General features: G+C 40.1%; 1 protein-coding gene across 7 annotated transcripts in view; it reads right to left on the bottom strand.

Moving 5' to 3' along the window:
• Positions 1–20,713, bottom strand: part of CADM1 (cell adhesion molecule 1) — a 346,884-nt gene that overhangs the window by 38,445 nt on the left and 287,726 nt on the right. For 4 of the 7 annotated variants that reach the window (XM_074335447.1, XM_019715453.2, XM_019715454.2 and 1 more), the window contains exons 6-8: positions 8,637–8,736; positions 5,370–5,542; positions 776–850 (exon numbers count right to left, since the gene is read on the bottom strand). In XM_074335447.1, coding sequence (XP_074191548.1) covers positions 776–850; positions 5,370–5,542; positions 8,637–8,736 — 348 coding nt within the window. The remainder of the gene's footprint in view (positions 1–775; positions 851–5,369; positions 5,543–8,636; positions 8,737–20,713) is intronic. The other 3 variants (XM_019715455.2, XM_019715458.2, XM_019715459.2) reach the window with 1 other exon arrangement.

Here is a 20,713-nt window from a genome sequence, read left to right as displayed (position 1 = left end):
AAGGCCCTCAGACAAGCAACATCAAGTAATATGAGAGCCACTGGAGACCAGGAAGGGGATGGATGGCACACTTCTCTCAGTGACAGTAAGAATAAGAGACAGTGAATCTCATTTTGAATAAGAGTTTCGGACAGTCCAAAGAGATAAACCTACAGAGTTACAACCGCTGTGACTGCCTCTCCATCCCTCCAACACTTAACTGAGGGCAGCGAGGGGTACGTGGGCGCCCAGCATGGAAAAGACAGTGACTCCCTCCGATCTCTTGTGACCCAGGCACTACGAACAGGCAGGAGTACCATCAGCAGACACTCGCTGGGGCAGGAAGGATGACGCCGTATTTAGGAACATGGGCGTGTTAAAGGGTGTGTGTTTTCCTTCACATGGAGTAAGATGAAATTAAGACAAGGAGAAGATCCAGAGCCAGATTACTTACCATTTCGTCAACCACAGCTAAGCATAAGCTATTAGCCTGTCCTCTAAGAGCCAGGCTGCCATTTTCCCTAGCATTTTGCTTTGAATTGTGATGCGTAAACAAGAATTCTCTGACAGGTAAGCTGCAAAATATTGGATCTACTATTAAATGCTTGGATGTTAAAGATTTTCTGAGGTCCTTAAGATTCAACCTAAGAACATAGTATCTAATGTCTTCGAAGTTCCAAAATAAAGGAACAATTAAATCCCAAGGATTTAAAGAGAACTACTAGGTTTCTTTTTATACATACCAGAAAGACAATATACATTCAGGACATTTTCAATGGTAATGAAGGTACCATACCTGTGATGATGGTAAGGATGGTGGTGGTGGTGGTGGTGGTGGTTGTTGTGGGAGGAGGGATAGTTGTGGGGGGATCTGGATAAAAAAAAAAAGGAAAATCAAACCCACAATGCTGAACACAACAATGATCAGTAATGACAAAACAAAAGCATGAGAACATTGAGATGTTTGTTTGATGATTTCCTCCTTTAAAACCAAAAGTTTTCTCTAAAAGATTTGTGTATTCTAATTGTATCCGAAAGCTTTAGCTGGAAGAGCTAAGTTGGAAAGAAGAAAAGAGTTTTGTATTAATGAAGTGAATGAGGGATGAGGAGATGTGAAGCAGAGAAGGGGGGAAAATAAGAACATTATGACACACTTCACCACAATCCAGTTTCAAAGGTGAGGCTAAACCAACTCAGCACCCAAGAGGGTACGATGGTTGTCATTTCATTTGATACTTTTACAGGTGGGAGGAAGGAGGAAAAGGCTCCGCTCCTTGTAAAGGGCCCCTGCCCGCCAAGGATGAGCATGCGCCTGCCCCTTGCTCTCCGTGACTGTTAACTTCATTATTCTCCATCAGTACATCCCAGCAGGAAGTAAAACTACTTCTACACTGTGTATACTTCTATGCAAAGAAGAGAGACTGTCACCACTAAATATCAACTTCCAGCCAGAGAACGATACTGAGATTTTATTTTTTCAAAGTCAATAAAATTTTACAACTTATCAATATTAATAAGTTAGTTGCCTTTGCATGTTAAAAGCTTGACCTAAGTGGACAACGATAAAACTGAAAGAATGTTTTCCATCTTGTAAACAAGAAAATTAAACATAAATGAGGCTTGACCCTCAAAGCCAGTAATTCCCAAAGGGAATCCTTTGTCAGATGCTTGATAACTGCATATTCTTCTATCTTCTCAAAAAAATTATTTGGGGAGAAAACGGAAGGGCAAATATGAAAGAGAAAAAAAAAGGATTCTAAGCCCAAATGATCAAACTGAATGTGTTAAATTGTCAGCGAGACTTTGAACTAAGCGATCATTCTGCTATAATAGAGCACAAGACGGGTTGAAGGCTTTTGATTTTAAATTTTATCTAAAGCACGCCAATTTTTTCTCCCTGACACATCTGGTGTCCTTTTATCTCCAAGTGAGCTCTCAGATTGTCTAATTAAGACATCAAAACTTTAATTATATACTGCACCTTTACTGGGTTGGGTACAACTTCCTGAAAGTTTATGAAAACATTATCTTGGTTCTTGCCTGTAAGGTCGACTTAAAATGATTCCTACTACTGATCAATAATCTTTCACACATACAAAAAAGCACAAATTTGATAGTGAAGAATCAACAGCAAATTGTTCACAAACAAACAAACAAACAAACAAACAAACCTCATTCTTCTCCAAGACGTAGAAATCACCATCTTAGTAATTTTAAACTACCTTTTTAGAAGAACAGGCAGTATGTTCAGTCCTGCTCCGTGGACGCTGCCTTACGGAGGCCATGGTGGGGAAGTGCTTTGTGACCTGCGATCCTTGGGATGTGGCTGCACCCTGCTGCAGGTATAGGTGCAGCTGCAGGTGAGCAAGGCACGCTGGCCCCTGAGCCAAGCACTGAAGACTTCCTGCTCCCTCCATGCCCCAACTCAACTGTACCCCAGAAAGCTGCCTGCTGCCCAGTGTGTGGACAGCTACTGTGGCTCTTCTGTTCTGGTTCAATTACAGTATTTATCACTGACAAGGAACTCTGTACCTAGGAGACTTCCCCCGATACACTAGAACGGTATTTCTGTACCTGTCTATAAAAGTATTGGCATAAAATATGTCATGTCCACCATATAACCAACAAGGACCTGAAGGTGATTTGAAAATATGATTATGAACAAGGACTGGACCACACTGAGGACAGACTTCAGAAAACAGGTCCCCAATTCCTTTCCTTTTGTGAAAAATCACACACTTCCAATTATTTTCGTCACTACTGGAGTAACTGTTGTCCTTCACATCTGGCTCAAGTGACCTACCTGAAATAGATTCCAGTAACAGTTAAAACCTCAATGCTTAGATCATTTCTAGCAATAAGAGCTATATGAGGCCACTATTTAAAACAATACAGCGTTGGAACTAATGAGCTGGGGTTGACGCGTAGTAGCTAAAAGAACAAAACAAACTGGGCCTCAGGCACGAAACAGCTAGATTCTCCAAGTATGGAAGTTACTTCCAGAAAATTGAACATTGTAAAGGCATGCTAACTCTTAGTTCATAAAGTACTCTGAAAGTTACTATCGTAGTATAGTAAATCAGCTTTGAAAAGAAAATTTATTCACCATCTTCTCAAATTGCTAGAATAGGCTAGCAACACCTTGGGTTAGTAGTCTAACCTGCCATTCCAAGTATTGCTAGGATCACAGATCATGGGAGGGAGGTACTATACTGTGGATCCAGCAAATCCCTAGCCAAGGATAAGAGCACTGTCTTGGGAGACGTGCACGTGTGTGTGTGTGTGTGTAGGTGTGGAGGGAGCTGGAACAGGTGGGTCTCTAATGTTTCTTGGCTTTCAAGTAATGTACTCTGGCCCAGTGAGTTAATTCCGAAAGAGCAATCATGTATCGGATAGAATTTTTTCTATTGGAAAGCAGTGAGAACAAAAAGAACTACAAAGAAAGATATAAATTTCACTGTGGACTTTGACATGAGTCAAGGTATCATGGCTCTGATTGAACAATCTTGTGAACTTGGGTAAGTTATGTGACCTTTCTAAGTTTCATTTCATCAATTGTAAAATGGGATGATGGTAATGCTTACCTCATGATGTTATTGTGGAGATCAGAGGTGATAATGCATGTAAAACAGTCATCCTGGGGCGTGGAACGAAGTGAGCACTCAAGAAATACTAACCATGAGCTAGTATTCAAAATTATTCCAATATAGCTGTCCATCAAATCCACAAAATGTGTCTCGTCTTGAGATGTAGGAGCAGTAGGTATAGTAAGTCAACATTGTTTTCCTAGATACTTTAGTCTTCTGAATCCAGGAAGCATGTAATGGGGTGGTGGAGATTTGTCACTGTTTTTTAAAATCCGCAGTTTATAAAACGAGCTGGATGAATGTCTGTAAACCTGGGTAACAGCAATGTAGGGACTTGTACCTCAAACCCTGATGTACAGAGAGCGGAAGAGAGGGATATAGAAGCAAAAGGGAGGGATTTGCCTTCCACTCCCCTCTATCAGCAGTTTGTGAACAGGATGATGAACACAGGGAGCTCTGTGCATTGTCAACTAAAAATGGGGCCTGCAGCACCCCCTGGCACCCACATGGAAACGCCATTCTCTTCACTTTGATCTCCTTAACTACGGGGGAAATTAACGCTATTATGCGTAAACCACAGACAGCACGGGTAGTGTGCAAAGAAAATATACCTCAAAGTCTACAAACAAGGAGATTAGATGTGATCCTCTAATTTTGCAATGTGCTAAGGAAAAAACAACTCAGGTATAGGCTACAGATTATATTTTAATATCCAAGTAGATATGGTGTAAAGTATGCTTCTGTTTCATTAAAATACTTCTATTCCTGTTTTCTTCCTAAAGAAAGTGGCCAGGTCCTAGGACATTATGGTGTAAATATTCCATGTGTATGTTTATGTGTGTATATATGTATATCACATGCACTTATACTGGGATTATTTACACTGCTAACATGAAGAAGGAAATGCACTCGCAGAGTCATATATTTACAAGACACTGAAATTTTCATGCCTATGGTTACTCATTCTGTGTTATGTCAGTTCATGACTATTTTTCCTGGTATAAAAATAACCAAGGGACTTCAATTGATCAGAAGAGACTCAATTTGTCTTCATAAGAGTAGAGAGGCCGTGCACTCCTCAACTAAATAGAGAATATTCACCATGCACAAAATTGACAATAAAATATAAATAGGAAATAAGATTAAAATGCCTGACACATAGTAGATGCTTGGTAATTATTTGTTGACTAGAGAATGAAATTCATAATAATATGCTTTAACAATTCTGTAAAAAGATATTAAGAAAACAGACAAATAAAAAAAGACCCACATTTCTGTCTAAAGCAGTAGCTACAGGTCACTAATGTAACTACCAAGGACCTTATATTTTTGTCAAAATATTTACTGGCTTGCAACATCTTCTGTAATGTAATAGCTTTATGCTGAAAATAGGATAGTTCTGCTCATCAAAGCAGGAGAAAGGCTCGCCCAGGTATCACAGGAAAATACCACCGGGAATAAACTTTCTAAGCTGAAAAGCCATTAATTGGTAAGGCTGAATTTTGCAGTCATTATTTCTAACATAATTGCCATAGCTTGTGCCTGAGGACACAGCTTTCCTACTCAGCATGACCAGAGACTGTGATCTAATGGGAAATCCCCAGGATTAGAGGGAGAGAAGAAAAGCCACTACCCTCCTAGTGGAGACACTGGGGTCCACCTCAGGCCAGACTTCTTTAAGTTCTTGAAGGAAATAAACGGGATTTTGGTGTTCAACTTGACCAAAAGCTTTGGGAGTGAATTATAAAGTAGCAATTACATGTAAATGAGTCTAATAGAAGAGTGTTTTATCTTCTCACGTACCGTATACATACAGCATATAATCCGAATGAGCTTTCCCCACAATGTTTGAAGCTTCACAGCGGTATGTACCATTATCTGTTTTGTTCAGGTTATTGATGAACAGGTTGGGCCCAGACAGTACGGCATGTTGAGGCATTTCATCATCGACTCTCACCCAAGTTACCATCACAGGCCTGCAGAGGAGAAGGGAGAAAGACAGGTTACATTATTATTTCCCGCTAAGATGTCTGCATCAAACTTCTCACCCACGCAGGAAATGCATCACACGCAGGGTCTCACAATTAAAGAGGACCTACTGGAGATATTTTAAGTTCACAGAATTGCAACTGTGACGTCTCCAAAAATCTTGTTTGGAATATAATTTTTTTAAAAAATTATCAGGTATTAAAAATCTTTCAACAGACCACAAGCAGGAGTCTCATTATTTCCAGCTCATCTTCAACAGATCAGCAGATAAACCAATGTGCCCAATTTTTATGCCCTGCTGTGTGGTTTCACACCAATTCAGACAGGACAGAGCTCACCCATTGTTAATCATCTCATTAATTACGGGGAAAAAACCAACTTCTTGGCTAGTGATACATGCACTCATCTGATGCTTACTAACATACCAAGATACTTGCTTAGAAGACACTTGTGATATTTAAATGGATTCTGAGAACCCTTTGGCTCTCTGGTCTCTTGTCATAGAACATTTCACAAAAAGGAATGGACTTTTACATCTGAATTGCACTTTCCTTTAGCCTCTGCTGTTTGAAAAAAACATCTCTTCTAGAACATTCTGGAAACACAAACAATCACTTCTGCCCTTAACCCCTACTCATAACCTGCCCTCCTCCAACTCAAGATGCCACCGCACCCTCTGCTGCCCCAGTCCACCTCATCTACGTGTTCCTTGGTTCCTTGGCAAAATGCCTTCCGATGCAGGCTCTCCAGGACCCACACGTCATCCTCCTCCTGCCCGCCATGCACACCTGCAGGTTCCGCAGCTTGAGGGAACTCTCCCCAGTCAATCACTGTGGAGTGCATCTCCACGCGGACTCCACAGTCCTAGGGCACTTGCTCATCAGAGACGTTTGTTTTAGTGATTTAAATACGACATTTGTATCCATGAGGAAAAAGCAAATTTCCCAAGATGCTCCAGAGCCAAAATTGCACACACAAAAAATATCTTTCAAATGCACTGACTTTAAAACTTCCATTTTTCAAGGTGACTCCCTCAACCTCCTATGAAATCAAGGCCACATCTAGCACGGTGCCTGAAAACTTTCACTTTAAAGGAAGGGCAACGCACATTCCCGCAGAGGTAGCTTCCTGTCAGTTCCCATCGCTACAGCTAGGGGCAGTGATGTGACAAAAGACCCACGCGTAATGGTGAATGGATCCTCAAGTTACCGCTGTCAAGTAGCATTCCAATTTTCAAATGGGATGTGAAGTTACAATTTTTCTTTAATTACATGTGGGTTTGTCATCACAACCTAGTAAATTATTCAAAAATTAGTACTGCATATGTCCTCCTTGCAGGCAATGGCAAATGGGTCTGCCTGGCAATCAGACCTAATGTCCTGCTGTTTGACAGCTGAAACAATCAGTGGGGTAAGTGCTGAGAATATTCACAACATTTAATGGCAAGTTAAATTACCATTTTTATTGTATGCAATTTCTTGAGAAAATAAATAGGTAATGTGCTAGAAGGGATAGCAGCAGGGTCATGCGTTCTTGCTTATACAACCATGCACCGTTCCTATTTGAGAGGAACAAACAAATACCCTCTCTGGCATAAATGTCCCGAGGGAAACATGTAATTTACTGTCCCCATTGGCATATTCAATTGAACACAGTACCTTCTTCAGGAGAAAAAAACAGAGAAACAAAATATAGGTTAGCAAGCCATATACTATAAATGTGGTTAATGTAAGTACTGCAAGTGGCAAGAGACCCGTGAGTTTTTTTTGGTCCACAGAATTGTTTTGGAGGTAAGGTAGGCTGCTAACTAGGGCATAATTCAAATAGTTAAAAAAAAAAAAAAGAAGAAGAAGAAGATCTGAGTCTTCTGCAGTATTCCAAGAGAAATCGGCCACTCTGCCAAAGCTTGAAGCATTTAAAACCAGTAACTTTGGAAGACCAGAGGAAAAGCAAAACAGACCAAGACCATCTTTAAAACTCCAAATGGTTGGTACATAGAGAAGCAAATTCTAGTCCATGGAGAAGTAAACAAAATAGGGAGGGCTGAAGCGAGAAGAGAGCCCATTGCAGCCAGGCTCCCTTTGGCTCTCTGGTCTCTTGTCATAGAACATTCCTCAGATACAATGGGCAGAATTCTCTCCAAAGCTTTTGGGGTAGCTTTGTGAAGATGCTCTGAGTTCCTTATATGAAAACTGTGACCATCATGCTGGTTAGCAAAACTCTGAGTAGGGTGGAGATCATACCACAGGCAGAGGGAGCTCACTGCTGGGTTTTGTTGGGGACCAACCACAGAAGTTCGAGTGCTAACCCCAACACTGACCTTCTGTACCATTTTATGGTTCCATGGATTGTTTTTTCCCAGAGGAAGTTAAAACCAATCTTCCCTCTGCTAAAAGGATGAAAGATTCTCTCCTGCTCCCCAAACTAAGCTGACTAATACCTAAAGTGGTACTACCACCTAGCTTTGTGCTGTAGCAGTGATGCTATAGGTAGTTTCTCTCACTCACTTTCATTCGCTTAGCGGCGGCAAGTAAAGCAGCTTCCTTCCACTTTTCAATAAGAGTGTTCATCAGTTTCTCTTATACGTACATATATTCCTTGAGAAAAGTTCCTGAATCATTTCTCACTAACAAACATATTGCTAGGAGTCACTTTTCTTTGAGGGAAGGAGAAGCAAAATCAAAGGTAGGGTAAATTCATTTGCCTCCAGCTGGCACTAAACACAGCAGCTTAATTTATGTCTAAAAACCATCTTTCCAGCAGCTTAGATATTACCACAGAAAGTAGCAGATATATCATTAGATTGTGGGCACACTAAAAATTTATTAGTATTTTGTGTGTGTGAGATGTTAATAAGAAAATAGAATTGGCTGAGATTTCAGTCTTAGCTGGTATTTCATTTTTCCCCCATCCCATGATTAAGAATCCCCCTTTTCACTGAATATTCTTTTATTTCCTGAAAAATATTCCATCCTTTACAGCAGGAGACAGGTGACAGGCCAATGAGCTGTGAATGCACATCTCTGTGTTGTGACATTTACTGCTCGTGACCCTCTGCTAACCTTGGCCTTCAGAACTTACTGGGGCTTCCCGATGGCTTCACATGTTAACTCAAGCGCGTCCCCTTCCCGGGTTAGGCCTTGTAGAGGGTAAGTCATCTGAATATGCACTTGAGGCTTATCTGTATGACAACAACAAAAGTATGTTTAGCAAATGATATCATCAGGCAAAATCAGACTTGCAGGCTGCCACAAACCCCGTACTACTGGCGCTCATTCTCTCCCCATCCTTATGTCTTCAGTAACATCCTTCTAATTAGTTAGTAATCCTGGCATTTGCTCAAATTAAATTGACTAATAACTCTAAGGAGTGAACTGCGAATAGATAAGAGATTCATAAGCCAACTGCGCCACATCAAACATTTCCTGTGAAATACATTTTGTTACATTGAAGTTTATCTCCAAACTCACTCAAGCTAAAGGAAACTCATTTGCCTTCATGCTGAGGTGAAGCCACAGATATTTGTGGTGCTCAGAATTGATACATTTTATCATATATCATATATTACTATGTGACAATATGTTGTGACACTGCATATTAATAAGTTTGCTTCTTCTATGCTCGTTTTCAAATGGGAAAGGCAACACTTCTGACTTCTACTCAAATAGCTTTAAAAATAAAGAAATGAGAGGTTTTGGTGGCCCCTAATTAAACTGTTTGACTTCTCAATGCAAACATATAAGAAGGCAGGGCACTGACAGTCTACTGAGAGCCTACTATGTAGGAACTGTAACTGGTGGAATAACCCGTTTTAGGGACGAGAACACTGGTACTGAGAATGAAGCAGCGACACACCTAATGAGAGACAGCCCCATGACATGGATGCTGGAAGGAATTTCTGATTCAAAACCACATTTCCCAGTAGCAATCCATTATTAAAAACCAAGTATAGCTTTCAAATGCAGTGAATTAGGCAGGTGACATGAGTATTCTTATCTCTGCTAGCTACTTAGAAACTGTGTTGTTAGTTTGTGGGGTATGGGCATGAGAGATGAATGCTGGGAGGCACAGGGAGTAGGGAGGGAAGTGGAAGAGAGCAGAATTAAATACACATACAAATACATGTACCAAGAAAACCTGGATGAAACTGGGAGGCTTTTATTCTGTTCTGAACTAACAAGCTGTTTATTAATCCCTAAACCATTTTCTCATTTAATTCTGTGGCTCTGTAAATGTATATTTTTGGAAGTGTACTCAAGAGTAATAAATGTGAGAGGGCAAGACATCAGTTGGCTGAAAGGTCAGAACAATTTCCATAACTTTACTTTCTCAGACAATCACACCACCTAAACAACAGCCCCTTGGCCTTTCACAAGCAGTGGTTAGTTCATTAACATTCATCCTATGGAATATGGGAGAAAATAGAAATATGGCAGGGCTCAACCCATCTTAACGTGGACTCAGCTAAGTAAGCTGCACGGGAGTCCTCTCTAGGGATGGCTAGCTGCTTTCCAGAGACACTCTGATAGTCTTCCTTCCTACCAGAGATCTTTCTCTTATATCTTTGAAAATTAGGTGGCATTCAAAAGCTTTGAAGAGAGCCTTCTTGTCTAGGCATATACAGTACACACAATGAGTTGGTAACGCTTTCTGAAAAGCTAAGTCACTTGCCAGAGAACTCAAATTAACAGGCCCAAAGCTCCAGATGACCCATGTAAGTAACACGGTTCTTTTCTTACACTTGCTGGCAAAGGAAATGTTTTAAGAGGAAGATGGCCTAGTGGTTTCCAGATACTTATAACTGGGCTGGGAAGGTAGTCATTAAAGAAAGAGAAATACGGGAATAAACAGGATGACCTTGAATGAGGACTGACTGCTGGGTGGAAGCAAGAGCTGCAGACTGTCTCTTAGGCTAAATACCACCACTGGGTGACATATGTGGGTCTATTATTTTTAGTGGTATAACACATACCAAAAACAAAACAAAAAAAACAACACAGACAAGAGACCTGCTTCCTTGTTCATACTCAGAAAAAGCATCACTTATGGAGTTCCTGGTTAGGCAACCTCTGTCATTCTTGTCCATGAACCATTTAGGGTGAGGCTAAATTTAAAGCCCCAAATTTGGGCTGAAATGTAACATTTGCTTATAGGTTAATCTCTGATTCACGGGAGTGCTACATTTTCCATGCACTGCTGACTTCCGCCCATTAATTAAGAAGCAGAATGCTTGCTGGCCTATGTAGAAGGCCCCCTTTTCCCCCGCCTTGTGTAATTTACAAGCAAACAGAGAGGGTATATTTTTCAGCACAGTGCACTAAGCGCTTTACATGCTCAACGTCCATTAATAAAGAGAATGTTGAAAATTTAATCTACTCTGCCTTTTCAGTACCACTGAGTTTGTTTTAGTTAAATGCTTTTTTATGTTACTAATGGCTGTTTACCAGTTGTCAATTACTCACATAAATTAGGAAGAACAAGCTAAGGATTTGCTATACATGGAATTTATATTTAAAAAAAATCGTATACTAAGCTATAGAAAATGAACCTTCGATTTTGATAAGTGATTTTTCCTAATTTACTCTTTAGATTTCTGGAGAAACATCTACCATCTACTTATGGGTACAGCTGCCACAGTTACCTTAATAGCTGGGTAAAAAAGGTAAACATTAATCTTGCTTGCATTATACAGAAAAATTTCCTCCTCTGTTGACACATGCAGTATTTATAGGCATATTATGAGACCATGGGGCAGCTGAGCGACCTTCACTCCCAGCCTAGGAGCCACACACAGAAAGTCTACGTGCCAAGACCCCTCCCTGGTTGAAGGAAACTTACAAACAAATCCTGTTCCCTGTTCTTTGCCCTGAAAGGGCAACTTAGGTATTCTCAACAGGTGGACTGGAAGCTGTGGGATTCCACTGACACCTCGAGAACTCAGGGATGTTCCAATTTCCCAGGAAGATCCTGACCATAATATGAGAATGTCAAAATACTGAACACTGCAGATGGCTGACTGAGTAGCCCAGAGCTCATCATTTATATTTTAATTATGTTCATAAATCAAATGTTATAACCCACCAAATCTTTTCTGAAACAGAACCAGACTCCAAGATTTATTTTTAAGTAATGAGGTAAGGCTCAGTACATTTTCTAGGTGATCATTTTACGCCTCAGTTGGTGTTGTAAGGCACAAGGCTAAAAGCCAGACGACACTTTCTACCCAAGTGCAATAACTGTCCAGAAATGTAGCTCTCAGAATGGCTTAATGTCATTATAAAATGGAACTGCTATATAAAAATAAGAAAAATAGTTAGGTCTGTGCACTTATGGAACATTACAGTTACCGAGATGGCATCACCAACAGCCAATCAATTAGGTCGAGGAATATGAGGTTTTCCTAATACACTGTAATTGTCTTTAAAACTCCGTAAGACATTTAGCAAGACTGCCATAGCAGACAAAACTCATTCCTTAGTCAAAGGTGCACAGAGGGTTAAATACCAGGAGGCTTTAGGTCACACTTCAGTAGCAACCAATTAGAAAAAGAGCATTAGAAAGACATTCTGATTTGATGAGACTTTATTTAAATGTACTTTGCTCTGTCTATAAAAGGAAACTATATGTATATAAAAGGAAACCCTTAAAGAGGTTAGAATGACTTGGTGGCAGATTACAATTGATTTCATACCAGTCTGACCTTGCACCCACCACATCCTACGATCTTTTCAGAAGATGAAATGCAAGACTCTATAACCTGTACTTCACTTTCCTAGGTGACAAAAAATCATAGTCACCTTCTCTCTAGAGCACAACCCTAATGCATCAGGTCTTTAAAATTTTGTATTTAAAAAAGGAATTCTGCAGTTTCCTTTTGCCTGGGATGGCACCGTTCTCATGTACTGGAGAGGACTAGAGCTGAGGCCAAGTGGGAAGGCCTCCCTGATAGCTCAGCAGACCTATTATCTCAGGGGTTCCTGCACGTTCCCTCTTCCTGAGAAATCTAAGGAGTGTGGGCCACAAACGTTCTCTGACGTGCTGACTGCAACCAGGCCCAAACGCTTCAGTGCAAATCTGCTCCTGCAACTGCATTTGGGACGCAGGCTCTTCCTTACTTAGATTTCATCCAATATTCTGACACACAAATTAGAGTGGGAGTGGATGCCTGTGGAGCACGGGCTGTTTCAGGGCCGACAGGGGCAGTGTATCAAGAACTCAAGAGTCCAGCTGTATCAGCATGACTGGGAGAGGGTTTGAGTCGGTGCCTGTGCATTCAAGTGGGGGAAGCATTGTCTGAAGAGTCTTTGTCAATCGTGGAGGATTGCTGCAGTTTGGGGGACTGTGACAATGCAAAGATTGATGTGAGATTTGGTGAGTAGTAGGGGCTATTTGAGTTCAAAGCAAGAATCAACCCCTACAAATGGCTGCCAAAATGGGGGCGAGGACAGCTTTGCACTGCAGGAGGGCAATGTCTAGTAATACACGGTGATTGGCACTGGTTAGAGAACAAGTCACACTGAGCTCTCAGAGGAGTTAAAGAGAACACCTTGCAAAAGGTTTGCTTTCTATTGTCCTGATATGTTCATGAATGATTCTCACTACCATGTGTTTGTTTGCAAGGTAAAGGAGCACCTGCTGTTACATGTGTTGTATGCACTGGAGCACTGCAACTGCACTTCTTGAGGAGGACTGAGCTATTATGAGTGGGATGAGTCAAGTCTGGTGGGACTGACGTGGAACCAAAGAGCATGTGCCACATTACCCCAGTAGAATGCAATTTCCTCCTGTAGCAACTTGTAAGTAGCTTTGTCAATATTGAAATCACTGTTTACCCAACAGAATCAAATTCTGTTTTGTGATGTTGTGGCATGAATTTGTTTCCAGCGTTTTTTTAATGGAGTGCACACTCACAGAGCATTCCTCCATATCTTATGAGAACTCTTCAAAATTTGAAGTGAACACTGGGCAAGAAAATCCTTATGGCAAGATTTTCTGGGCCACCACTGGAGCCCACGCCCACTTTGGGCTGTCCTGCGGTGGGTGGCAGGGGCGCAGGGTAGGGCCAGGCTGGAGTAAGTGCACAGCTATGGCCCCATGGCTGCAGCTCTGCTCCATCTTCTTCATGTCAATGCCTTCTCCACGGCTGGTACTGGCTTGGCTGCAGGCGGCTCCAGCAGAGCGCAAGGTGCTGACACCTGTGGCTGGAGGACGCTGCTGATTCTGTAATTCTGCACTCGGATGAACTTCCATTAAACTCCCCAAGACACATGATTAAACTATTGTGGTGCTCCTAGAAGATATGCCCTGAATGCTACTACTCTTTTAAATGCAAAAGACACCTTTTTATTGCCATAATTTGATCATAGTAGCATAGCCTGTGACTCTGTGTTTGGTGCTCACCGATGGTTTGTGGATAACATTCCATTTTTTTCAGCATGAAACCCAACACTTCAAATCCCTAAAGTGGTGTCAAATTTATGATTAATAAAAACATTTATTGTAAAGAAAAAAGATTTTCTGCATAAGAATGTTAGCTCTGTAAAAAGAAAAGTTTGGGGTTTTTTTCTGAACCCTGGTGGCTAGAACAGTGCTAATGTCTGGCCTACAGTAGGCATTCAATACTTATTTGCTAAATGAATGAATGAGAAAATACAGAAATGTTGGGATATGCATTTCTACTGATAGCTCTGCTGATTAAAAAAAAAAAAAATCGGACCATGAATCCATCTTATTCCTGTTAAGATAAACAAGGCACATTATAATATTCAAGTTTATTTAAGCATACACCAATTTGAATCAGGCAGTGCAAAACTCAAAGTGCTCCACTAGTAGGCGCTAGGGGAAAAGGTTTTTATAGAGAAGATAAGGAAGCAAAGCAAGGAAATGATTAGATTTCTATAGCTTACTCAGCTGCCTTATTTGGGAATACCTAGTTGACTGTGATTGGTTGTATTTAAGTTTCATTTTCGTGGAGTGCTTTGACTTTAGTTTTGGTTTGCTTATGTAGACTACCATTAGAACCACCTCAGTCTGCTGGCCTACGTGTTTAATTATTTTAACAGCCCTCATCACAAAATATAATTGTATTTTCGTTTTGGAAGGTCAATGCAGCTCCCAAAATGTGAAGTTTAGCTCAGGTGTTCTGATTTACATACTTCCACTTCACTACACATCTATTTAGCATTTCTGGTGTATCTCAAGTTGGCATCTTAAGGGAAATCATAAAGGATTTTGTTTGACCATTCTCTTTAGATTTTTAGATGCCCGCTTCACAATCATTTAACCTTTCACAGAATCAAAATTTGACCTTGAGAACCATTAAGTGAAGAATAAACATTAGAAGACTGGTTTCTCTGTGTAAGTATTCAATGTCCACAGCAACAGAGACACATCTTTCACAAATACACTAGGTCAGACAATAAAATATAGGAAGACAGCAGTAGTAAGAGGCCTCTTCCTACAGGGTATGCCTTTAGAAGGCAGAGACAAGGCAAAAGCTCTCTTCCTTAATCATCATTCAAGTCTTGCTCACAATGTATCTGGCCAAACATTTACTCTTTGTATTTTGAATATTGGTTACTCGGCCTCCTGCTTGCTCTGGCACCGCAGAATGCACCACTAACAATCTATCGAGTTAATAATATCAGGAACTTGTATTCCACTACAACTCTGTGTTAACACAAAAAATGACAGGTGAAAACATTAGTTTGAATCAGGGGTCTCCATGCCTTATTTCTCATGAGGAAAAATAAATACGGAAATAACTTTCCTGAAACGCAATTCATTGCTTTAAAAAATAAAAATGGGGAGTGGGAGGAAGTATATTATGTTTAGAGTGGGGGGAAAGAGACACTGGAGCTCAAGGGGAAACAGGCCAAATCTGAAAATTCCAGCTATTATGCTTTGAAGAGCATGAACTAAGAACAGAATTGATGGGGGAGCAGATGTGGTATAGGAGCTGCTCTTGGAAGCTATGTCTTATGCTCCACTCCAAACAAGAAAGACTTTCCAATTTCCAGGTTTTTCTCCTTCCTTCACTGCAGGGCACTGTCGATACCAGAGAAACATTTATTTTGGCGCAGATAAAGAACAGGTTTTGATCATCTCCTCAATGCCCAATTTCCCCCCAGTTGAGGGAATGAAAGAAAAATGCTAGCCTTCTCTAGACCTTGGATGAACAGGAATATGGATTTACAAAATACCTGACTACATCAAGTCAATAAAACTAATTTTGAAAATGATGCCCACGTGCATGATTAACTGTCAGATGATAATCAGAGCAGGGAAGGCATTCAAACACCCATTTCTAGAGTCTTTGTTTTCATGCTCCCTTTGAAAACTCATCTCTTAATTTTTTTTTTTTTTTTTTTTTTTACAAATACACACACATACAAAACCTTCGCAAAATCAGTTCTGCAAAAACATTTTAAAGAGCAAAGCTATGATGGGGGAAAGCAAAAGACACACAGCAGTAATTGAAGAGCTTCAGATTCACCTCAGTCCAGAGTAAGGCTTTCCCCCCTTTGCACAGCAATCTGAATTTCACACTGAGGGTCACAGCTTTTCTTTGAATTCCCAGCTTATGTCGCTATGTGTTGCCACCTTGATGCTATTTAGACAGTTTTCTTTTAACGCAGAGTGAACTGTTCTCGTTTAAACAGGCTTTTATTTGACAAGAGTACGTTCCCTCAGATCTAAAGCTCTACTAACAGGGCTACAACTGTATCATGCTCTGCTATAATCAACCATGTTGTAAATTCGAGCAACACTGCGTACCCCGACATTCGGAAGAAAAAATGCACAGAAAGAATTGAGGGTCATATAGCTCAGAACATTCAAAAGCAAAACTGTTCTCTGCCTAACAGCTAAGGCAAGAGAGCTTTGAATTCCAGCTCGCGAGCATAATTACTTTCTGTTTTAAACATTTAACTGCGTGCTGCTGCTGCATTCTTGCCGAATCTCAGAATGAAAGCTAGAAAGCTAAGAGCCCTACTGTATGTTCTTCACTCCCAGCAACGTTCCTATGAGAAAACCTTATTAATGAGCTTGCAAACGAGCACCCAACAGGGAAATGTCACAAACAAGAGCAGCTAATGCCCCAGAAAATCAAATAACTGAACACTTGGCTGATTGTGGTGCCTTTCATATTTATAATGAAAAGGGGGGAGGGGGAACTTTAATTCACTAATTCTGAAGGGGTCAACACCTTCCTGAACAAAACAACTCATTTATTTATGTTCAGAAATCTCCAGATGATAAATTACATTGATGTTAATCACTTCAGTGCATACTACACAATTAATATCTGTACTCACCAAAAACTTAAGGATTATTAAAAGTATGACAGCACACACATCTGGCTGATTTTTCACATAATTGGGCACAACAATTTCTCCTGGTACCACAAATAAGGGTCCTAACAAACAAACACTGCAAAATTCTGTGTTCAATTAATTAGGACTTAAATCCATAAGACAAAAGCAATTCCAAGCCATAGCTCAAGCCTTGTCTTCTATGCAATATGGTAGCACTACCTTCATTGTACCCCTCCTTCTCCTGTCAGAGTTAAAGTCAGATACTTAATGGCATACAATGTAGGTTTTCATTATTTCATTTCATTTTTTTAAAAAACAGTATTTTTTTAGGAGGAGATAATTTATAAAGAATTCAAATCTATTTTGTGTCATTTATCCCTGTTCATATCCTGGTAAACAACCATTCCTCTTAGATTAGGTAGAGAGAGGTTTCCATAAGCCTTCAGGTAGCAAAACAGGCCAGGCTGAACCAAATAAACACACTTAATACCAATCCCATCCATTTAGATTTGCCTGCAGGGTAATCTTATTCACCCAGAATAGAGCAATTCTTAGTCTGAGGTCCATGGATGAGCTCAGTGTGTCCTGGTGATGAGTTAATATTTATCACTGATAATATAAGAAATCTTTTGAGGTGGCAAAGAAAAAACATTTAAAAATAACAGTTGTATAATAATTGGAATGCTTATTAGATATAATACATATAGAAAATAAAACTCATAATTTTATAGGTATTTTTACCTAGGTCTTGGGTAGGCTAAAGCAATAAAGTGACTTAAAGATAAATTCTAAATAGGGCAAGAATAGAGAACCTGTTGATGGGGTAAAACTTATGAAAGTGGCCCTCCGATAACTGAAGTTAAGTAAACTCTGTAGGGTCAACAGACTTCTTAAATTGTAAGCAAAATGTGGTGAATGTGTGATTTTGTTAAGCTATTCCATAGCTATCAAGGGATTTTTAAACGGGCCAATGATCCCAAAAGGTTGAAAACTGCTGACTCCAAGGGTTTGAGGTAATTAATAAGTAAGGGTCTAATGTTACTCCTCACAGGGTATCCAAGATAATTCAAAATCCATGCAGGTTGGCTACTGAATCTCATGCATTAAAGTATGTCTTCTTTTCTCCTGGCCATCAAGACATGGTGCGGCTTGTCTGCAGAGAGAGGCCTCTTTGGGGAGAATGGAGTTCTTGAACCACTGTCCAGTCAATGACTGATATAGCTTTGGCACCCAATGATGGAGTGCCTTCGGCATCTCAGGCATGAGGCTTTTTGTTATTGCAAAGCTGCTGATGTTCAAGAAACGTAAAGCTGGTAGGTAATGATGTAGAGAATTCCAATTGTGTTTGAAGAAGCTACTTAAGGAATTCCTGGCTGACTGTAAAGTTCTCAGCAGTGGTCTACCGTGTTTCCCTGAAAATAAGACCTATCCGGTCGATCTTATATTAATTTTTGCTCCAAAAGACCATTAGAGCTGATTGTCCGGCTAGGTCCTATTTTCGGGGAAACACGGTAGGAATGGAGAGTAGTGAACCATCAGGAGACTTTCTTGAGCACAGAGGGTCTTATTGAAGATGCCAAACCAGATTCTAAATTCCATCCAGATTTAATATAATGCTTTGCGATTCTTAACCTTCTTGTATGCAAAAAGACTTTTTTTCTTACATATGTTCTTAAAAAATGGAGTATCAAGGTTAAAACGTTTGTAAGAGAACAGAGTCTCCCATAAAAAGGTGCCATGTCAGTTAAAAATGATCATTAGGTTTGTCTTCATTTTTGAAAGGCATTAGACTCATTTTCCTTCAGTTAAGGGCTAACAGTACTTCGTAAGATTGAAGTAAAATAGATTTAGATATGGTTACTTTATTCCATTTCTTAAAGGGACAAATCTCACTTGAATCTACAGAATATGAAAAGACAAGGCTCTTAAAGATCATTATCAAATCTTCCAAGGAGTAGGAGGTATAATGCTTGAAATTTTACATTTGGGAGTGAGTGTAATGTTGTATGTGGGTGGGGCTATATTCTACTGAGAAGATACTCCGGGAAGCTCCTGAAAGAGTTTAGGGGTGGGAACTGGGTGAATATCTACTCAGGTCTCACAAAGGAGCTAATGTATTATGAAAGCTAATGGGCCCCTACAAGGGAAGTTAATGGATATTAAGTTTGCTTAAATGAATTACATATTAACAAAGTCAAAAGAAATCTACTATCTGCCAATTTAGATAATATCTGATCATTTATGTTTTCCCATTATGGGGACATTACACCACAATAGTTTTAGTGATATGAACATTACAAGCACGATGCCCATAATGAAGCTACGTAATGAAGTAGATGAAACGAATTAACAAGGAAAACCTGCGTTATGTAAAGTTAAATTGAGCCAAGCTCAGAGGAAGAAAGGATAGAACGGGGTGATGGTCTCTCAGAAGCAACTTTTTATAACTTTCCCTGTCCCGTTTTGCTCAATTTAAACACATGACAAAGACTGTAGTAGGTTGAATGGTGACCCCCCCCTCCGCTCCCCCAAAGATACGCTCACTTCCTAACCCCTGGAACCTGTGACTATGACCTCATTTGCAAAGAGATCTTTGCATATGTAACTACATTAAGGATCTTGAAATAAGAACATTCTGGATTATCTGAGTGGGCCCTAAATCCAATGACAGTGTCCTTGTGAGAAACACACAGGGAAAAGGAAAAGGCCATGTGAAGATGTCCACAAAGACTGGAGAGATGTGGCCATAAGCCAAGGAATGCCGAGAGCCACCAGAAGCCAGAAAAGGCAAGGAAGGATCCTCTCCTCGGGCCTTTAGAGGGACTTCGTCCAACACCATGAATTCAGACTTCTGTCCCCAGAATTGTAAGAATCTGCTGTTTTAAGCCACCAAGTTTGTGGTAATCTGTTATGGCAGCCCTAGGAAATAATAGAAGAATTCATAGAGGGCAATGCTTTTCCTTTATCAGACGCCCAATCATTGCCATCCAACCAAAGTCTTGTAATATTTTTACTATGTATACTCAAACATCCCCTGCTGTTTTTCAGAGGCCAAGGCATAGAGCCTTTTGATTCAAAGAGTGAAATGGCTACTTAGCCACAACCTTGGTGCAGGATGGTGTTGTGCAGAAAACAGATATTTTTTTTTCACAAGTAGGAGAGCCCAGAAGAGAAGGTGAGGAGAACATCTTTAGTCCAAAGGGCACAGTGAGGAGATAACCTCACTCACCACAATACAGCTTTTATTGATGAAGCCATCGAGACTGTGGCACTGATCCACTTTTAAAGTCAGTTACAATTTAAGCTAAAAATGGAAGAGAACGTGTAATTTAAAAGAAAATGCTGATGCAGAATGGGAATAAAATCTCTTCTAAAAAAACATCAGTACTTACGATGGGCTTAATGGGGGGGGGGTTGCCCTAAATTTTGAAATTGACATAGAAATCATTACAGTCAATATTCACAAAATTTAATTAAGTCATGAGCTAGAGACGACTGGAATCATTTTAAAGTTTTAAATTTAGGTTAAATCTAGTATTTTCGAAATCTTTATTGGTACTCTAGAATATGACAGTGCTTCAGTAAAATAATCCTTTGCTTATTTTTCTACCAAGACACGAAATAAAAATTCTATCTATACTATATAAAAACACATGTATCCAATAAATGGCTTCTGAAGAGATTTTAAGCAACTGCTACTCTGTGCTCTCAGAATCAAATGCTTGGGTCTTGCTGTGGTCTGAATGTTTGCATTCCCCCAAATTCCTACGTTGAAATCCTAATGCCCTATGTGATGGCACTGGAAGGTATTGCCTTTGGGGGGCTGCTCAGGTCATGAAGATG

Source organism: Rhinolophus sinicus, linkage group LG06, assembly GCF_036562045.2.
Source record: "Rhinolophus sinicus isolate RSC01 linkage group LG06, ASM3656204v1, whole genome shotgun sequence".
Taxonomy (NCBI): Eukaryota; Metazoa; Chordata; class Mammalia; order Chiroptera; family Rhinolophidae; genus Rhinolophus; species Rhinolophus sinicus.
The sequence above is the reverse complement of the archived record's forward strand: the minus strand, read 5'-3'. Positions and strand labels throughout refer to the sequence as shown.